This window comes from Selaginella moellendorffii, unplaced genomic scaffold (assembly GCF_000143415.4).
Source record: "Selaginella moellendorffii unplaced genomic scaffold, v1.0 SELMOscaffold_108, whole genome shotgun sequence".
Classification (NCBI taxonomy): domain Eukaryota; kingdom Viridiplantae; phylum Streptophyta; class Lycopodiopsida; order Selaginellales; family Selaginellaceae; genus Selaginella; species Selaginella moellendorffii.
Genome location: NW_003314369.1, coordinates 516,058 through 530,413, shown reverse-complemented (window position 1 = coordinate 530,413; position 14,356 = coordinate 516,058). Strand labels below are relative to the sequence as shown.

Genomic DNA, 14,356 nt, shown 5'->3' with positions numbered 1-14,356 from the left:
TGGTCCCTACCAAGTCCCTTTCTGCCCATGGCCGTGTTTGCCAACACTACCATTGGATTGAGGTCCACAGGCCCGACCACTAAGTCCCATGGTCCTTTGGGACCTCTTTACCACCTGATTGTATCCTTGGTCACTACACCAAAGGACTACTCCTCTTCCTTTCCACAGTCTGGGCTTTTGGGACAACATTTCGGAACACCGTGGCCTTATATGAGCCTCATGGTTACTCTCCCCGCCTTTCACCTTTGGGTGCTCTAGCCATGAGCTTAGAGTGAGGTTTCATTGAGCCACGTCAGGTATTCAAGTAGGTAGTGCCACTCACACTTGGACTGGGAACATTGACCATTTGATCTCTCGGGGGAATTAGAGTCGGCTCTTGAACACTTCACCAAGCTACCCCACTTGTCAGTCTGTATTCACTCTAGCTTTGGACTTCCTAGTGGTTATCCCATCACCCAACACCTAGGTACAGCCTTTCTGGGATAAACTGGCCTTTCCTGGCCAAACTGACTCCACTGGAATCCTCCCCCTACTATACTTTTGGAGCTCACTAAAACCTCTAGGGTTTGGGAGATGAATGCTTTGGGCTTTCACCCCCTTAGACTCGAACTCGGACTCGGACTCAGACTTGGACTCAAACTCAGACTTGGACTCGGACTCGGACTCGGACTCAGACTCGGACTCGGGCTCGGGCTCGGACTCGGACTCGGGCTCTGCCTCGGCCTCGGTCTCAGTCTCAGTCCTGGTCACGGTCTTGGTCTCGACTTCGGACTCCATCTCGGATCCTTCTCGGAGTCCATCTTGGACTCCATCTCGGACTCCATCTCGGGTCCATCTTGGACTCCATCTCGGGTCCATCTCGGACTCCATCTCGGGTCCATCTCGGACTCCATCTCGGGTCCATCTTGGACTCCATCTTGGGTCCATCTTGGACTTTATCTCGGATTCCATCTCGGGTCCATCTCGGACTCCATCTAGAACTCCATCTCGAACTCTATCTCGGGTCCATCTTGAACTCCATCTCGGGTCCATCTCGGGTCCATTTTGGACTCCATCTCGGATTCCATCTCGGGTCCATCTCGGACTCCATCTTGGTCCATCTCGGACTCCATCTAGGACTCCATCTCGGACTCCATCTCAGGTCCATCTCGGACTCCATCTCAGACTCCATCTCGGGTCCATCTTGGACTCCATTTCAGTCCATCTCGGACTCCATCTAAGACTCCATTTCGGATTCCATCTCGGGTCCATCTCAGACTCCATCTTAGACTCCATCTCGGGTCCATCTTGGGTCCATCTTGGTCCATCTCGGACTCCATCTTGGGTCCATCTCGGACTCCATCTCAGTTCCTCTTGTGTCCCTTTTCTAAAGACTCACTTATTGCTTGCTTTGCACTTGTTCCTCAAGCACTTCGTTGGGAGTATCACTCCCGCTCTCAACCTTTCAAGTCGGAGCTTTTAGTCCAAATGTGTTACATTTGTTTGGCTTTCGCTTTAGCCATTACCACATGGCACCCTTTCGGCTCCATTTTGGGGCCTAGGGATTTTGTGTCTCATAGTATAATTTAGCTTTCGCTTGCATGCCTGTCCTTGTTTTGCATTTGGCTTGGGTCTAAGCCCAAGTTCCATTCTATGTTAGCTGGTGGAGTACCCATATCCTTGCATTAGGCCACTGGTATACTGAAATAGCACTAAACTCCATTTAACTCTATTTTGCATGTTGGTCTTGGCATTAGAATGTTAGTTGCTCTAAAACTGATCCAAGTTGCTCCATGCTCCTGTCCCTTTGCTCCTTGGGCTATATGCTTGGGAATTGTTCTGTATTCCAGTACCATTGCTCCTTGGCTCCATACTTGGGAGTTTGGCACTATTCCTTCATTCAGTGGTCCAAGGCCTTGAAACTCGGGTTCCACACCATTGTCCTTTGAGCATGTGGCATATGGAGTGTTTAGGTTCCGTTTTGTGGTTATTTTATAGTAAAACACTATAAAATAAAGGGTAAAAACCACGTGTGTTACATTTGGTATCAAAGGATGAGTCTCGGTGAGTACTATCCAATGAGATTAGGTAACTAGTCTTGTTGCATACGCAGAGATGAAAACGGTGATCCGAGTGGGTATATATTTCAGTGTAAAGGCTTTGCAATTGTTCCATGGGTATGAAATTTAGTTACCTTTCATACTAGATTGTATGAGCTTTTGCTTAGGCTCATAAGATGGATGTAAGATGTTTCATTAGCACGAGTTCGTGCTTGGGCTCGTGAGTGAGGCACATTAGCAACTCAAGGTTACACTTTGAGTTGGTAGGATTAATGTTAGGATATTAGTGGTTCCATGAGTTGTTCCATGTACCGTGGGTAAAAGTAAATCTTCCTTGGGTTTTCTATGAGTGGCAAATAAACTAATCCGTAGCTATTTAGCACGGCACTAGTGGATCTTTTCTAAGCATGATTATAAGTGGATTAATCAAGACTGTAGGGATTAGTCTATTGGTTCATATAGTCATTACCGTGCTCTCTCATAAACTTTTCTTGGATTGGACTAAAGGCAATGTGAAAGCAAGCTTGAGGTTTAGTAAAAAAATGAGATAAAAAAGTGAGTTATCAGAGATGAAGGATCAAACATGTAAATCATTTTCTCTTTTTGAAGAGATGATTTGTAATGATGTGTGATCTCATTGCTTGTGTTCATATCATGCAATCAAGAGTCCTTATCTTGATGCATGTGGAAAATGATAGTCTTACAAATGGTGAGTTGTGGGATGGATAGTGGTAGAGCGTTAAACCATTTTGTCTAGATTTGCTATTGAAGAATTGGGTTGCAATGTTTAATTCTTTTTCGAAGAACCTTGCTATTACTCCTTGAGTAGTTTGGTATTGGATTAGTTTTGAATTTGGTCAGAAAAAAAGTGGTATGAGTTTGTGAACAAAAGTTAGAAGTGTTAAGTATTGTAAATCTCTATCAGTGGGTATTTATGTTGCATTTTGTTGAATAGAGTTGGCATTTGATACTCACATAGACTTTTGTAGTAGTGATATAAACACTACTCGTGGTGTTACTCAATTGATGATCAATTCATTATGATTTTTTATATCATATCTATGTGATAATGAGTAATGCATTTACAAAGTTGTTTAGTTAAACGATGATCAACCCCAAAGTGGTTAATAGAGAAGTTAATCTATTTACATATAATAATATTGTAGTAGCTTTAACTTGATTCTCGATGATGATCCATTATGTTAAGCTTAAGTCAGTACCTAGATTCCTTGAGTTTGCCTATTGAGCTGTTGGAAAAAGGTTATAACATTCATTTGCTATGGCTTATCGGTTTATCTGTTAGTATTTGGAGTAGATTGTCAGATGGAAAAAATTTTCCTTAAAACTTAATTTTCCATGTCATTTTTTTTGTTAATGTTTTGGCTTCATATTGAATCTTGTAGGTGATTGAAAAAGAATGTTAGTGCAATATGGATGTCCAAAGATATAGTCTTCGTGATCAAGCCTTGGATGTTCATTTTGCATTTTGAGGATATCGGTGTTAGATATCAAAAATATAGGTGCTTAAGCATACTATGGGTCATGAGAATTTGTGTTGAGGTGAGCCTATGTGAAGTTGTAGGTATAAGGAAGTTAGTTGAGTCTAGAGAGTTTGCATTCCTAGACTAAGAGTCATTCTTTTTCTAGGATGAAAATTTTTTTTCCACAAATTTTCCTAGACTTTTCCAATGGCTAATCTATTTATCATTTTACTTGAAAACCATTTTGTTTTCATAAACCATTACAAATTAGTGAAAGGGTTAGAGTTGACTTCAATTAGCTTAAACTTTAGTAAGTAGTTTATATGATATGACCTAAAAGGGATGTTGACTTTTGAGGCTAAAGCAATTGATTGGATAGAGTTTGGAGTTGGTGTAAGAAAGTAGCTGTTGTAAGCACACTAGAGTTTACATCGTTGTACTCTTCTAAGAAGGGTGACTTTTGTGCCTTTCTTTTATAGCATTTTACTTGGTGGCAAGTTGCATCTTGAATTTTGTTAAACTTTATGAGAGTAGTGAACTCTCATTGATTCAGACTTAGTCTTGGTAGCTTTGCGCCTTGGTTGAAGATGATAATGTTCAACTTAGTTGTTTGAGGTTAAGATGTTGGTACCCGTACTATAGCTTTGTGTATGAGGAGGTTGTGTACCGATATAAGTCCATCTCATGATCTTCACTTTAGTTTCAACAAAGTGTTGGTCATGTATAACTAGCCTCTTCAAGACATGCTTAGAGCTAATGGTTAAATCCATTACTGAGCTTATTGAGTTGGATTCGAGTGGTCATTTAGCTTATGCTTGTTTATGAACCTTTATCTCATATCTAGGATATTATGTTCATGTTGGACAAATATATGATTTGATGATATAAGTTTAGTGTTTGGGTCTTGTGAAAGCAAGTTGAAAAGTAATTGGTGGTTGCTTTGTGACTAGTGATTATTTGTAGACTTTGTTAAGGAATGTTAACACTTGTTTCACTCGATGAAGATTTATCAGTGATAGGCTTGTTTTGCTAGTTAGTGTTGTAGAGGATCATGTTGTTAGACTTGCATGGTTTTTTCTATGTTGGTATATTGGCTATACCTCTGTTGATATTATTTGGTTACATTTAGTCTATGGTGTTGGATTTTATTAAATCTTGGATGTGGTGAATCACTCCTTGATGATGTGTTATTTGTAACTGAGTATTGTTGGAGGATTGGTCTTGGACACTAAGTAAAGTATCTTCAACTTTAGTTAGCTTAGTTGTTAAAGAGTTTTGGGTGGTGATTCACTCTTGCTTTCTATTAGCTTTGTTTTAGTGAATAAAGGCCCTGAAAAACCTTTGGGGATAAGGTTTAAGCTTGGTAGATTGGATATGTAGTATGTTCTTAAATAGACCTAGAATATACTTTTAAGATTCTGATATTCTGAATTTTATTTGACTTATTAAATTTTTTATTTTGTATTGTAAATTAATATGTAGTTTTATCATTTTTATTAATATAAATAAAATAATATATTAACAAGGTATCCAATCTACCAGGCTTAAACCTTATCACCATTGTGTTCAGGCCGATCTCTACATTCCGTAGATATGCCAAATAAGCGAATTTAGACACTTTCCATAAATAACACTTGGGACCGAAATGATAATGATATTGAGAGACTAGACTTAATATTGAGGGGGTTCTTGATACTAGCAAGTGCAAACCAATGACACGAGTTTCTTAAACTAGGCCGAGTATGCTCAGCAAGAAACACATAAAGTTCTTACCTTATGTTTACCAATTTAAGTGCAAGGTCATTGACCAGTTTTTTAATTAGCTCAAGTGGGAATGATAAAAGGAACTAATTATACCGACCTCCTACTGTCATGGCAATAAGGAAAGAGTGTTCCTAAGGACTAGCCGACAAGTATCTTTCGATACCCGAAGTCACATTCGTGTCACTCTCCTCCCCTTGGGGAAGATTGACGTCCTCGTCGATGCATGCTTAAGTAGCAAACCGTTTAGGAAATAACTTCAAAAGTTAATGGAAAGCACACTATATGGGAAACACACCGACTGAAATGAGTTATGGAACAACCTCTCCTCTATATTCAAAGACATTAAGACTCAGACACTCTTTAGCCGTCGCTGACAAGGAAATGACTAACAGAGTTAGCCACCCTTGCTACTCTAAGTACCACTCGGCTTACAAAAGAATGATACATCCCTGCCTGCAGGGATATAGGAAGAAGGCCAAAGGCCTAACTTCCCTTGAGCAAGAAATCAACCCCGTCAGGAAGATTTAGACATATTATAAATTGGCAGATTAAATTGTTTACACAACCATACCCCTTTTCAAAAATGAGTCATCGAGAAAGAGGTGGGAACTTGTGATTAGTCAATAATAATTAGTCACTAACTAATCTTGTTGCATACATAGAGATGAAAATGATGATCCGAGTGGATACATGTTTGGATGCTATGACTTCGCAATTGTTCCTTAAGTGCATTCCAACCACCATCCCTACACTTTTAGACTTATATGTGTTCAAGAACACTATTTGCTTATGAAGGTGTTTCAAGACAAGCTTCCAATAAACCTTATAGTGTACTAGTCAACACATAGATTTTTCAATAGAAAAGACTACTTTATTAGAGGCAATTATCAGTAAAGGTTTCAAATCCTCAAAAACATTGTTGTGAAATGGTCAGTAGCTTTAGCCATCCCACTCCTATCATTTACAAAGTCTATTGTGGTTACTTAAATTACTGTAGTTTGTCAAATGCTATAGTAGCTGTGGTATATAAAATAATAGAATCTCACATTGAGTCACAATGCATTTTCATTAACTCTATTGATCAAGCATTCAAACTTCTAAATCTCTTGGATAGAACACTTCTTTAGGGTGGGGTGTTTTGTCTATATAATCCTTGACTAATGAAAATAATAAATGTCTGAATGCTTGATCCATAAATATAAATGTAGGATGATACATGCAACTAGTACTTTAGCATTTGGCAAGCTTTAGCAATTTAACCAATAATAACAGCCACAATCTATAAATGATTGCATAGTTAGTTTTTTTGGACCATAGGATATGGATTAAAAAATCAAGAATATAAAAATTTTGATAGAATAAAAGTATAAAAAGTGTTTTAACTTTAAATTCTTAAAAATGTTAATTTTAATATAAATACATAAATTTCTAAAATTTAGAGTGTATGGAATATAAAATATGTATATCGGATTAGCAAGAAAACCCTAGATTATATATAATGCAAGTGGTTCAGATTGAAATCAATCCAACAACTACCAAATCTCCACTATACTAATAATAATATATAATTGTACACCTGCATCTCATATCCTTTTGGAAAGATGGGAAGTAGTTAAAGTTCTTAGGTTGTAAAGAAGCATTAAAGGGAGACACTTATGGATTTTGTAATGGTATGCCAAATGTTATATACTTTAAAATTATCCACTTTGTACTCTATAAATAAACCATGATGAAAGTTGTTCCATTTATATGTAGCCCTAGTGTTTTCAAATTGTTTTTGGACCAATGAAAGAATGATTGTCAAGTTTTCAAGCATTCTTGGAAAATCCTTGGAATGCATTTCAAGATTTTCCAAATACAAAATAAATGGAGAGAAGTTCCCTTTATATAGAGAGTATCTCACTCTTGTGCATTTATTTGAGAATATTCATTTATATAGGATTTTTTTTGCATTTTTGGAATGAGAATATTCTGCAATGGTTTTTAATATACGTGAATTGGTAAATAGTGAAAGTTTTATCTACCTTTCTATTAAAATATTAGGTTATAAAACTTACCTTTCTCAGATTTGATTTTACAAGCATCCCGGCCGTCCATCAATTTTCATCACGTGGCCCGTGCTTATCCAGTACCAAAAAGAGTCTTTTACTTGCATATCTTTTCTGCCTACCATGACGCGTCACGTGGCAGCCGGCCTTTCTACGTGGCGGACCAAAAAGATCATCTTCTACGATGTGGATTTCTCCTTGAAAACCAACGAAGAGGATTTCCGGCGAAATTTTGCTACCGCCACGTAGGCAAAGGCCCTCGTGGTCACTTTATTGTGCACCCAATGCTGGCGCGCCACGTCAGTCGCGATATGGTCCTAATCATAGAAGCCGATTTTGAAGTAAACAGCTTATTATAAACCCTAAAAACACTGTTTTTCTTTTATCTCCTTTCTTCGCTCTCGCCTCGTCTCTCGCGGCGGCCTCTGGTCAGGGTTTGATGGAATGTGCGCTCCCACAGCTTCGATTTCGCTCCGATCCATGCCAATCTCGTCAATCCAGGTGCGCTTGCTCCCAAATTCCCCAATCTTTTCTGATCTGTGCGTCATAATCGCCATCCCCAGCGCCGCGCCACTTGCATTCTTGCCAGAAGTAAGGCGGCGATCTTTCTTGGAGATACGCTGAGCTAGGCACCGGTTCTGGCATTGGCGGATTTCTTCTTGTCATGGCGGTGAAAGAAAGCGGGCAGAGCGCGGCCAAGCGGGAGCTCTCCCACGCCGTGAAGCTGTTTGGTATGAAGATTTCGCTGTCCGTGACACCGGCGGACGAGGATCAAGCCGCGTCGCCCGCTGAATTGGCGAAGTCCGAGGTAAGTGCTTTTTGGAAATCTACGAGTTTTAGCGAGCAAACAAACATCACAGGTGATATCGAATACCGCGGAAGAGATCGCGAGCTTCTCCGCCAGCACCAGCGGCAGCGACGATGACAAAGCCTTGAAAAGGGAGGAGGAGGAGGAGGATCACGGTGGCCGCGGCGGCGGTGTAGCGGAGGTGCCAAGGAGGCCGGAGGAGCAAGAGGACAAAAGGAGCGGCAGGCCACTCAAGAGACCTGAGAAGCCCGTGTCCTGCCCCCGCTGCCATAGCCTCGACACCAAATTTTGCTACTTCAACAACTACAACGTCAACCAGCCTCGACACTTTTGCAAGAACTGCCAGAGGTACTGGACAGCCGGGGGCACTCTGAGAAACGTTCCAGTGGGTGCCGGGCGCCGGAAGAACAAGAACGGGCGATTGGAAAATGGTGGTGGTGGTGGTGGTGGTGCTGCTGCCGCTGCCGGGAGTGATCTTCCTCCTCAGCAGAATCCCGGGCAGAGCTCCGAGAGAAAGCTGGCGACGAAGCTCCCGCAGCAGGATTCGAGCTGCAAGGTTAGCCGAGCAAGCGACGCCGGGAGAGGCGGAAGTTTTGGTTTCATCCGGGGGTTCGCGACTTCACGCAGCACTGAAGAGGATCCTTCAAGGCAGTCTCAGCAGCAGCAGAGCAGCACAAGTGAAGGCAGCAACGATTCCAGAGACGACTCGACTTGCGGGTCATCGGTGTCCAACCCGGCCCAGGAGTGCAGGGAGGGTGGCGGTGGTACGACGGCTTGGCCCTACGCCTTTTTCAATGGCACGGGCCCATGGAATCTCCCCGGCTGGGCTGGCTGGAGCAACAGTCCTTGGGGGAGCATGGCCGCGACCGCGGCAACAGCAGCCGCAAAGGTTCTCGCTCAGAATGTTCACACGGCGCTGGGGAAGCACATGAGGGACGAGAAGTCAGTGGCAGGGGCGGGACCGGCCAAGCGGCCAGAGGGGTCTTTATGGGCCCCGAAAACTTTGAGGATTGATGCTCAAGGGGATGCCAGCCGCGGCAGCTCGTTTCTGGCCGACATTGCGACGGGCTCCAACAAGGTGGACACGATCTCCACAGGGGGGATGTTTAAGGCCTTTCAGCAGGAAACCAGCGGGACCAAGCCGGGTCCGGATGATTTGGATGGTCACCCAAAGACAGCGTCTGATACCAACAAGAGCAGTGAAGGGACATGAGAAGAATGTAGGGGGTAGGAGTGCTTCTCACAGGACGGGACAGGAGGAGGATCGAAATAATCGACACAGGTTACGTACTGATAGTATCCGCCTCGCAGAGCAAAATCAAAGCAGGGAATGGATGGATTACGGATGGGTGGAACGTAGCCTTGGCCAAAGTTGTACATAGCTTGCAGGGAGTGGAAGTCAATAAAGTTGTTTAACTTTATCAACATGCTCAGACGAACGCGACCCGATTCCTGCGCGAGGCTTTCGCTTTCGCTTATTACTTTCTCGCTGGCGATCAGAGCGGACCTTTTCTTGCGTAGCAGCCAAGACAGGCTCAAAGAGGCGTGAGATTTAAAGTACCTTTGCTACTGCGGCTGATTAAAGTAAGTTCATGTTTTCTGTACTGCTTTTTTCTTGCAAGCTTTTCCTCGTCTGGATGTGGACAGGAACAGTGAGAGGGACGATCTTGGCAGCGAATTCAATAATCTTTTGCCAAGGACACACGGAGGGAGTCTCGGGTGAGACGGAAATTCTCCAGATTTGTATGTCACTCTGATAAATGCGTTTGGCAGGGCCTGGTGCTGCGAAGAGAAAGAGAAAGATCGACGCCACCTGAAAGCTGGAATGAAGGAACCAGTTGAGTTAGCAGGAAATCGAAGTGTGTTTTTTTTTTTTAATCTCTCAAATGTGTTTTTATTTCTTGTACAGGTCTGTACATCACCACGCCAAAACTGGAACTTTTACAACCTCAGCTCTTTTGCAAGGCTTTCAGTGATGTTTCTGCAGAACAGCATGGTCTCCTCAACGAAAAACGGGAAAACGGGAAGGGAAAAAGCGACGATAGTAGTATATGTCGACGGATTTTTTGAACCTCAGAGGTTTTGCTCGTCAAGAAGGCGTTGGAGGTGTTATGGTGATTCCTTGTTTCACTAGCTCGGACATCACACTTTCCATCGAAGGAGGTTTTAGTCCCAGCGGAAGTGTACAGGGATTGGTGAGGGCCTCACTTATCACAGCGTCAACGACCTCCCGAGGCTTTACCAGGAAGAAAAGAACAACGTGGAAACTTTTATCAGCAGAGGCTACCGGGCAAAATGAAGAGATTACCGGATGGCATGCCGGGGGGCTGAGAGTTTCTCCTGGAAGTGGAGGTGCAGGGGGTTGCGGCACAGCAATCACAGGTGCGACTGGTACTCTCTGCGGAAAACAAAGGAAACAAGGTACTGGTTAAGAAGGAAAACTCGAAGTTTATAGCAGACCATGCAGTTGGGATAAACTGGTGTTCCTGGTGCTGGTGCGTGACCCCAAGGAGGAAAGCAAACCTGTTTCCACACAAGTTGGATCATTCAAGTTCGAAGACCGAGGAACTTACAGCAGGGTGTTGCCACAAGGTTCCGTCCGGTGCTTGCCATGGCGGAGGAGTCACAGGTGGTTGCTGCTGTTGCCACATATGAGCCGAAGAGTGATCGATGGTTGGATGCCCCCACACAAGCAATGGAACTCCACCGGGTGGTGGTGCAGGCAAAATTGGTGTTTGACGTGACTGGGTTGGCGCCCGGTTTTTAGACCAGGTATCGGAATGTCGACGATGGCTCCAGTTTACTGCTGCTTCGGCCTCTCGTTGCAGAAGATGTTTCCGGTGCGAGCGGTACTTCTGAAAAGGTGGGATTTTTATGCACTCTCTGTTAGTTTGCTGATCTTTGATGATGTTGTTGCAGGAGTTACCTGTAAATGGCTCGCAATGTTATGCCTCGTTAGACACTTGACTCCCATGTGTTCCAGAATACGGGACGGTATGGCTTTGTCGACGCCAAGTTGTTCTACGGCCTGTACAAACTTTTGATGCAACTCCGGTGTCCAGTCCACCTGAAAAATGACGTTAGTTTGTACATGTATTTTTTTTTAACGTATGAAGCAGATTCACCTTCATCTTCTTCCTTCCTGGTGCAGATTTGCAGCTTTTTGCTGCTCTCTCGGGCTTGGTCTCCTCTTCACCCTTTTCCTTTGTGGAGCTGCTCATGGACTCTGAAGATTCCGAAACGTTACGTACAACTTCGTCCTCGGTTTTGAGGACTTGAGCCAACATCATCGCTTCTTCTCCGTCAAATTCTGACTCGTGCGTGTCTCCGGAATCAAGCATTTCGAAGTTGATATCCAGCGCAGAGTCAGAGTCAGAATCTGGAAAGCCAACGAATAATGAAGGGTCGAGCTCGAACTCCGTGGCTCCTTCCCCGTCTAGAACGATGCCATCTCCGAGGTTCAAGTCGTCCAGCGTGTCGTCAATCTCAAGTTTTATACAAGTCCCTTCGGCTGTGCAAAACTCCAGGTTCGTCGACCTCATGAACTCTCTTTCTAAGTCGTAAAGTTTACCGTTTACGTCAAAACCTTCTTTGGTTTCCGTTGCTGCAGGTTCCTCTACTTCTGGGAACTTTTCGCATTCGTGAAATGACTCCCCAATTATACATCCCAGATCATCAAACGATTGCATTTGGCTCTCGATTTGGTCGCCATCGTCAAGCGTTTCGGGCTTAACTTCGTGGTCGGCTACTGTGGAAGCTGGCTCGCTGTTTGTTGAAAGCATAGCCTGAAAGGTGATAAATGTGAGCGAGGTGGTTCTGCAGAAATTGTATCCTGACCTTCCGAGCAACATGCTGCCAGATATTCTTCAGCTTCTCCTCGGAGAAAGGCTTTTGGAGGAAATCCGCGGCACCGAGCTGGTTTCAACAAGTATTGAAAATCTGACGCAATTGCTGGTGTTTTCTACTTACAGATATTGCTCGCATCATGGTTTCAATATCCTCTGTGCTGGAAATCACTGTCGCAGGAACCACAAACAGTGTGAGGTAAAACCCGCTAGTTCTGTCAGCTTACTTATGACGGCCAACTCCTTTGCAGCCTCGAGCACCTTGAAGCCATCGAAGATATCCCGATTGGTTGCCTGGAACATCAAAAGACGATTGTGAGTGGATCGACATAAGCAACACAAACTTACGTCAACCATTGCGGCATGGAACGGGGTCTTGGGCTTTTCAATCGCCGCGAGAGCATCCTCCTCGCTAGTGAAGGCTGTGACTGCGCATGCACAAAAGCTGTCCGTAAATCCACCATACAAAGAGCTGACAAAGACCTCTTTCACTCAGTTGGCTACCCGATGCACACAAGACAGACAGGATGGTTTCGTGGCCAGAGGTACGTGAGATTTTCTTTGCACAGGCATATCATTTTTTAGACTTAAGCCAACGTTAATGTATGCAGTGCGGGACGCCGTGTGGAGGAGCTTGCTACGATTTCTCCGCAGATCCGGGACAGCATTACGAGAACGAGACACCGGGAAAACGTTGGAACAGGAAACGATAGAAACAAGGAGACGAGTCAGAGGCAGCAGAGCAGAGCATCCCAGGGAAGAAAGAGGAGAAGGGAGTGATGAGTTTTTCTTTTCCCGTCGCTCTACCTCGATAGCTGCAGGATTGGAGTATGCCACTGATTTCCTCCCGGTCGTCACCATCGGCAATCGCGACGAGTACGTGCAGTCCCTTCGGGAAATCCTTCCAGCCGTGGAGTTTGTCTTGCGGCATGACTGCTGCTGCGAGATCCAAAGCCCCTCTGCGGTGAGTTCTTTGATTCCTCTGTCACTCTCGAGCTTGAAACCTGCATTAAATTCCTCGAAAGGACTGACCAAATCCACTCCTTTGGTTCTCTTCCCAGGCACCACCGGCTTGCGATTCCTAGTGCTGTTCTTGAGCTACTATGAGTAGTCCCCGCTGTGGCCCTGTGTGGATAAGGCCGCGACGACTAAAATGGTGGCGGTGGTTTGGATCCTCCTGTGTCAACCTGCATTCCAGTGGAGCACGCATTGGCGGATTTGCCATGAATTCCCGGCCAGGAGACTTGGTTGGAGCTCAAAGCCAGCGAATTGTAAGAGAACTTCTCCCTTTCTCGATCCAGGGCCGCGTTTCAGGCGCGGAGGATTCTCTGCGGCAGTTCCTCTTGGAAAATCGCTGCCAGGAAATGAGAAGGAAAGAGGGAAGAACTCGCCATCTATTATCTATGGCGGCTTGTTCTCGCCACACTCTTCGCTAGAACAAAGAGACAAAGAGGAAAGTGACCGGCTCTTCCAGTACTGAAGGACTGTGAGCACCGGGTGTAGCCGGTGAGGTGCGAATCTTCCATTGCGGATTGAAATGAAAGCTCCCGGAAATCTCGTGTTCGAATCGTGTTGCCTTTTTACCTTCGGTTGCTTTCTTTTTTCTTTTATCTGTTACTGTTCACATTCACATGCCTGGCTATGTATATCTACAGAGTGCATTGAAACATTGCATTGTAAGCGGTTGTGGTGGGTTGCCTGCTTGAAAGAAGAAAGAGGGTCACGGGAAATTAGGCGCGGTGTGACAAAATTAGGGCAAGAATTTACTATGTGGGGTAGATAAAAAGGAGAAAAGAAAAGGGTCTTGATTGATTGGTGTGATTGGGACTATTGCGATCGACACATTACAAGCGGATGTCCCTTTCTTTGCAATAATCCAAATCGAGATTATATTTCATGTCCATGGCCCACAACGTTTGCTCGATTCCCTTGCATGGTTTGCAAAACGTCATCGAATCAAAAGCTTTTTTAGGGCTAAGGAGTTGACAAAATCGTGTTTGTCCCGACTAAAACAAACCAGGGGAATGTTGGATTATGCTTCGGCCAAATGGATATAGTCTTCACGTGGCTTTGATCCAGGGAAAGCATCTCATTAGCATATTCCATGTGCTTTTTGTGGTTATGGTAGGGCCACGTGACTTTGAAAGGCCCACACCGCCAGCTGGTAGGACGTCAAGCGCGGCGCCGCGGTCATGTCACGTCAGCAGCTTGATCGGCCACGAGCGTGACACGTGTACCCAAGGTTTGTTTCTTCTGTGCATTTTCTTTGTAGCTATCCATGTCATGAAGGGACAATAACGCGGATTTCTCGAGGAATTGTGGGCGCGTGAGATCAAATTTTTCGCAATGTCTATGCATCTATCTATCATCG

General features: G+C 44.2%; 2 protein-coding genes and 2 long non-coding RNA genes across 5 annotated transcripts; 3 read left to right on the top strand and 1 right to left on the bottom strand.

Moving 5' to 3' along the window:
- Positions 1-7,686: 7,686 nt before the first annotated feature.
- Positions 7,687-9,567, top strand: LOC9631237 (cyclic dof factor 3). Its single transcript, XM_002990416.2, has 3 exons — positions 7,687-7,833; positions 7,896-8,140; positions 8,193-9,567. The coding sequence occupies exons 2-3, from the start codon at positions 7,997-7,999 to the stop codon at positions 9,351-9,353; spliced, it is 1,305 nt and encodes a 434-aa protein (XP_002990462.1). The 5' UTR covers positions 7,687-7,833; positions 7,896-7,996; the 3' UTR covers positions 9,354-9,567.
- A 298-nt stretch (positions 9,568-9,865) lies between these two features.
- Positions 9,866-10,182, top strand: LOC112342415. Its single transcript, XR_002990963.1, has 2 exons — positions 9,866-9,977; positions 10,050-10,182. It is a non-coding gene; the product is annotated as an uncharacterized LOC112342415 (long non-coding RNA).
- On the bottom strand, positions 10,003-13,257 carry LOC9631236 (transcription activator GLK1). 2 transcript variants are annotated; one of them, XM_024664198.1, is made up of 12 exons: positions 12,793-13,257; positions 12,334-12,413; positions 12,213-12,279; positions 12,110-12,156; positions 11,978-12,055; positions 11,712-11,925; positions 11,266-11,651; positions 11,067-11,207; positions 10,714-10,995; positions 10,601-10,663; positions 10,449-10,538; positions 10,003-10,376 (listed from the first exon to the last, which is right to left on the bottom strand). In XM_024664198.1, the coding sequence occupies exons 1-12, from the start codon at positions 12,914-12,916 to the stop codon at positions 10,230-10,232; spliced, it is 1,719 nt and encodes a 572-aa protein (XP_024519966.1). In that variant the 5' UTR covers positions 12,917-13,257; the 3' UTR covers positions 10,003-10,229. The 2 variants fall into 2 exon arrangements, with proteins under 2 accessions (XP_024519966.1, XP_002990416.1); XM_002990370.2 differs by having other exon boundaries at positions 11,266-11,925.
- Positions 12,054-13,552, top strand: LOC112342414. The gene is made up of 4 exons (XR_002990962.1): positions 12,054-12,184; positions 12,237-12,530; positions 12,597-12,949; positions 13,047-13,552. It is a non-coding gene; the product is annotated as an uncharacterized LOC112342414 (long non-coding RNA).
- The last annotated feature ends 804 nt before the right edge of the window (positions 13,553-14,356 follow it).

Excerpts from the sequence above, each read along its gene's own strand:
- LOC9631237 (XM_002990416.2), top strand. The coding sequence starts at position 7,997 with ATGGCGGTGAAAGAAAGCGGGCAGAGCGCGGCCAAGCGGGAGCTCTCC. Across the intron at positions 8,141-8,192 it reads CTGAATTGGCGAAGTCCGAG|GTGATATCGAATACCGCGGA; the intron begins GTAAGTGCTTTT and ends CAAACATCACAG.
- LOC9631236 (XM_002990370.2), bottom strand. The coding sequence starts at position 12,916 with ATGCCGCAAGACAAACTCCACGGCTGGAAGGATTTCCCGAAGGGACTG. Across the intron at positions 10,996-11,066 it reads ACATTGCGAGCCATTTACAG|AAGTACCGCTCGCACCGGAA; the intron begins GTAACTCCTGCA and ends CCACCTTTTCAG. Across the intron at positions 10,664-10,713 it reads CCTTGTGGCAACACCCTGCT|GTTTGCTTTCCTCCTTGGGG; the intron begins GTAAGTTCCTCG and ends GTGTGGAAACAG.